At 16.6% G+C, this 5,917-nt stretch overlaps 3 protein-coding genes across 3 annotated transcripts in view; all 3 read left to right on the top strand.

Moving 5' to 3' along the window:
* Positions 1–1,268, top strand: part of PRSY57_1124200 (kelch protein, putative) — a gene marked incomplete at both ends in the record, with an annotated part of 2,131 nt that extends 863 nt beyond the window's left edge. The window contains 3 exons of the mRNA XM_020114956.1: positions 68–153; positions 290–491; positions 614–1,268. Of these exons, the coding sequence (XP_019970324.1) occupies positions 68–153; positions 290–491; positions 614–1,268 (943 nt within the window). Of the gene's footprint in view, positions 154–289; positions 492–613 lie in introns of the transcript that reaches the window.
* A 919-nt stretch (positions 1,269–2,187) lies between these two features.
* PRSY57_1124100 (hypothetical protein) lies at positions 2,188–2,680 on the top strand (the record flags this gene model as incomplete). The annotated part of the gene is made up of 2 exons (XM_012908205.1): positions 2,188–2,270; positions 2,512–2,680. The coding sequence occupies 2 exons, from the start codon at positions 2,188–2,190 to the stop codon at positions 2,678–2,680; spliced, it is 252 nt and encodes an 83-aa protein (XP_012763659.1).
* A 1,552-nt stretch (positions 2,681–4,232) lies between these two features.
* On the top strand, positions 4,233–4,613 carry PRSY57_1124000 (small nuclear ribonucleoprotein Sm D1, putative; the record flags this gene model as incomplete). The annotated part of the gene is made up of 1 exon (XM_020114954.1): positions 4,233–4,613. The coding sequence occupies one exon, from the start codon at positions 4,233–4,235 to the stop codon at positions 4,611–4,613; it is 381 nt and encodes a 126-aa protein (XP_019970323.1).
* Positions 4,614–5,917: the final 1,304 nt, after the last annotated feature.

The raw sequence follows: 5,917 nt of genomic DNA, 5'->3' as shown, positions 1-5,917 counted from the left end.
CCCATAATAAATAGAAATGAGCATATGTATAATATATTCTCATAATTTGTATAATTTCTTTTCACAGGCATAGCTCTACCGTACTAAACGATAGATGGTTTTTATTATGTGGGGGTTATAACCTATCCTGGTATCAAAAGTCAAGCCTCTTGGGTAAGGGAAATATATGAACATAAAATATGGATGTACCCATATAACTAAATAAATATGAACACACATACATACATACATATATATATATATATATATATTTTATTATTTATTTATTTTATTTTATATTTTTTTTAAGATATATATGCCTATGATATCAATTTAAACACGTGGTCATGCTTAAACGTATACGGAATGCTCCTTGTAACCCACCACTTTTATGGAAATATAATTCAAGTTGACGATAGTGGTTACTTTTTCATTTTTGGAGGTTTGAGAAATAATGAAGCCTCTTCCAAAATATATAAATTCACCCCCTTGTTACCCTCATACTACTTCAAGTATAAAAAAAAAAAATATAATATATTATATTATATTATATTATATTATATTATATATCATTTTATCATACAACTAATATCATGTTTATATATATGTTTTATTTTTCCTTTTCATTTTATAGAGTTTTGAAAAATAAAATAGACGATATAAACAACAAAGTACACTATCTAGAGAACAATCCAAGACGCAGCATGAATCCTATATTCAGCAAAGAAATAGCTGAAATAAGATATGCCTTAAGCGCAATTTCTTTTACCATTGTTCGATATGTGCAACTAATAAATGATTTAAATGAAAAAATAAAAATTTCAAACGAGCTTGTCAAGCGAAATTATTTATCTATATTAGAAAAAATGGAATCTAACAGAAAGTACTATGATGAATTAAACAACAGAATTGATGTTCTTGATAATTCAATTATGAACAAAACATCCAAAATAAATCAGAATAATCATAATAATAATAATAATAATAATAATAATGGGGATATTTTGAAAAGTGAAGAAATTGTTAAAAGTGACGAAAATATAAAAAATGAAGAGATAATTAAAAGTGATGAAATCGTTAAAAGTGATGAAATCGTTAAAAGTGATGAAATCGTTAAAAGTGATGAGATTATTAAAAATGACGAGATTATTAAAAATGACGAGTTAATTAAAAATAAGGAACATAACAAAAATATAGACACTAATAAAAACGATGAGAAAAATGAAAAACAAGAAGAAAGCATCACCAATGATGACCTTTCAAATAAACAACAAAATGTAATCAATTAAATTTTATATAACATGAACGAACTAGCCAAAAAAAAAAAAAAAAAAAAAAAAAAATATATATATATATATATATAATAAAACTTAAAATAACCTGACCAATTAAGGACAAAATGAAAAAAAAAAAATATATATACATATTAATATAAAAAAGTTGTATGTTCTTTTATAATAATTTATGATGATAATTAAAAGAATAATGAAATATGATACACATTTTAATTATGTGAATACAACTCTGTATGATATTTTTCTTTCCTTTTCAAAAAATAACCTAATGTTATGTATTCTTTGTAAATGATATAAATAAAATATATATATATATATATATAATATTTATGCTTCTAAACTTTCTTGGTAGAACATTCTTTTTTTTTTTTTTTTTTTCCATATTTGTTGAAATGTTGTTCATTAAAATTTACTATAGATTATATATGGTTGTCATTATATATATGACTTTATATTAAAAACTTTCTATATTCTTCTAATTTTTTTTTTTTTTTTTGGTATTTTGTATTATTTTGTTACGTTTTTCTTTTTGAAAAGCGATACAAGATAAAAATGTTTACATAATATAAATATATATATATATATTTATATATATGTATGTATATTTTTTATTTTATTTTGTATTATATATATATATATATATATGTACACATAATTAATACTTGAAATGAACGAAAAAATAATTATGAAAAAAAAAATAAAATAAATAAAAAAAAATTTCATATTTTTTCCAATTTTTTTCCTTCTTATTAAATATAATAAAAACAAATGAAAATATTTCATTTTTAAAATGTGATAAGAAATTGTGAACAAAATTTGTACAAATTAAAAAAATAAAACATTAACATTATTAATATATATATATATTAGATACTGAGAAAATATATTGCCTTTAAAATATTATACTGGAAAAATGGTGTTCATACCAGTTGAAGTAATTTTTAAATCTTTCCCAAATTTTTCAAAAGATCGAGTAAAATTTTTAAGGCGTTATAGGTAAACAAAAAAATAAATAAATATATATATATATGTATATATTTATATATTTATTTATTTATATATGTGTTTGGTGTATATGAAATAGATGTACATGTGTAATAATATACAAATATATATATATATATATATATATATATATATATATATATTATATATATGTATACATACATATTTGTGTATTCATTTATTATTATTATTATTATTATTATTATTTTATTTTATTTTATTTTTTGTTTAGTTTTTTGAGTTTGTTTTTAGGAGCCGCTTTTACCTATAAAGCACACACACCAGATTTCACTGTAAGAAGTTATAAGCCTTCATACTTTTACAAACATCATTTGAATAAATTAAAGACAAAAGGAATAATTGACGAAACAAAATATGAAAAACTGTTGAACAACCATTAAAAAAAATTAAATAAGAAGTCCAAAAAAAAAAAGTTATATACACTTTAATATATATATATATATATATATATATATATGTATAATTTTTTTTTTTTTTTTGTATCTTATAATTAATATAGAAAAAGCCTAAACAATATAAATTTTGGAGATTCAAACATTTTTATGGAATACATATATTAACATACATTTATATAATTAATTTTTTTTTTTTTTTTTTTTTCTAACATCCATATGGAATAATATATTACATATATATATATATATATATATATATATATATATATATATATTTTTCATAATTTAATAATCTGTAAACCTTTTATTAGTTTAATTATATTCTATACCTTAAGTAATATATATTATATTTCCTATTAAAAAGGAAAAGAAAAATATACATTACATATAAATAAATATATAGAAGCATTTATTTACAAAATTTTTTTTAAAATATGCTTTTAAATAAAAAGAGTTTCTCTCTATATATTATAATATACTTGTAATAATATATTTTGTATATAATAAATTATAAATAGAAAAAATAAAAATATATAATAAATTTATAAACATATTATTTTATATATATATTATTAATGTTGATTAAAAGGCCTTAAAAAGTTAAAACAATAAATAAAGAATATTATTTGTATGTATAACGTGTATGTTTATATATCCCATTGGAATCATTAAATGGATTTTTAAATATGCGTTATACAAATTATACATATAATATATATATATATATATATATTATATTTATATAATATTATTTTTATTTACTTTTCATTATACGATGAGCTGTTATATATAATTATGAAGAGTTTAAAAACATTTAAACATTTTAAGGCATATTTATTATATATATAAAATATAAAAATTATATTATACTTATTTATTTATTTATTTTTATTTATTTTTTTTTTTTTTAAGGTGTTTTCTTAAAAATTAGTATACTTTAATATTTTTCCATATATCATTAAACTTTCATATTATTACCATTTAAAAAAAAAAGAAGAAACAACTTAATATACATATATATATTATATATATATATATATATATTTATATTTATATATAATCTTTTTTTCTTTTTTTTTTTGAGCTTTAAAATAAAAGTTTATAATATATATATAATAATAAAACCCTTAAATAAAAAAAAAAAAAATAGATACTTTTTAGTAAATATAATATTATCTAATTATTACCATATAGTATAGAAAAAGCATAAAATAAATGAAAAAAAAAAAAAAAAAAAATTGTTTCATTTAAACCATATTAACAAGATAAAGGATAAATAAAAAGTAAAATCATTGTAAAAGTGAAATTGTAATATTTATAAATACTTATTTGTAATATTTATAAATACTTATTATTTTTTTTATAATATCATAAAAGTATAACCATATTAAAATATTTTTAAAATATATTTATTCTGTTTTTTGTATTACGACCCAGACTCATTTATAATATACTACTTAATAATATTATATATATATATATATATATATATATATTTATATATTTATATATTTATTTATTTATTTATTTATTAACAATGAAACTAGTACATTTTTTGATGAAATTAACAAACGAAAATGTAACTATAGAACTTAAAAATGGAACATTAATAACAGGGATAATAACAGCGGTAGACATAAAAATGAATACACATATGAAAAATGTGAAGGTTGTTATAAAAAATAAAAATATAGCTGAATATAATGTAAATACCAAACAATTTTTATCTTTAGAGCATGTAACCATAAGAGGTAATAATATAAGATATTTTATTTTATCCGATAGCTTACCCTTGGATTCATTATTAGTTGAAGATACAACACCAAAAAAAATATCTAAAGATAAAAGCTTTTCACATCGAGATAAAGGAATGTCCAAAGGTGCTAAAGGACGAGGAAGAAAATTATCTAAAAGATAATTTTTTTTTTTTTTTAAATCCTATTTTTGTCTTACATTCAAAAAAATAAAATATATATCTATATATTTATTTGAAAAAATATACCCATAATATGTAATTCTACATATATATATATATATATATATATATATATATATATATATATATATAAATTTTTTTTTTTATGTGTATATGTTTTTTTTTTTCTTTTTTTTTTTTTTTTTACCATTCTTATGAATATATGTTTATATATATATACTTGTAATTATTGTATTAATATTTCATGCTAACTAATAAATAAAAATAATTTACATATATATACACATTTAATTTTATTTTTATTGTTACCCTTCTCAATTATCACTGTCCTTTTTTATTTGATCATTTTAACAATTCATATATTTTTTTAAAAGCATACTATGTTATATTATTTTAATTTATTTTTGTGTAATTTTTTTTTTTTTTTTTAAAAACAATACAAAATTTGTTGACTTATATTTTGTATGTATAAAGAAATTTTCCTTTAAAGGAAAATACTTAACTGTACATATATAATATATATATATATATAAATATATGTATTTTTTTTTTTAAACCTTCTTACAAACTGTAGATATGAAGTATATAATTTTTAAATTTAACGTGGTTTTATACTTAAAGGTTATTAAATAAAGGAAAATAGAAAAATATTATATATATATATATATATATATATATATATATATATATATATATATACATATATATATATATTTTTTTTTTTTTTTTTGTTCATCATTATTATAAATAATTCACCTTAATTTATAATCCTTTTGTCATATTTCATATTTTATTCATAACAACACCCAAAATGTTTTTAACATTAAAAATGTAAAAATATAATTTTTAAATTATATTGTTGATTTATTAATTTATATATATATATATATATATAATAAAAAAAAAAAAAAAAAAGAAATTTCTACATAATAATAAATGAATAATAATCCATATAAAATAAAAATATATAAATATATATATATATATATATATATATATATACTATTATAAATACGTGAACTGGAATAATGAATAAGCACTTAATAAAATTAAAATGTTCCTAATAATAATACATATATAATAATATATATATATATTATATATATAAACATAGCATCCATCATGTGAAAATGTAAACATAGAAGAGGTTCTACAAATCATAAATAAAATAATGAATATTTAAATATAGAATTATATTTATGAATATATACATTTATTTTTTTGTGTTTTTTTTTTTTTTTTTTTCCTTAAATATAAATAATATATCCTTATATCATAACAAATAT

Source organism: Plasmodium reichenowi, chromosome 11 (assembly GCF_001601855.1).
Source record: "Plasmodium reichenowi strain SY57 chromosome 11, whole genome shotgun sequence".
In the NCBI taxonomy this organism is placed as follows: domain Eukaryota; phylum Apicomplexa; class Aconoidasida; order Haemosporida; family Plasmodiidae; genus Plasmodium; species Plasmodium reichenowi.
Note: the sequence above shows the minus strand (reverse complement) of the source record. Positions and strands in the feature narration are given on the sequence as shown.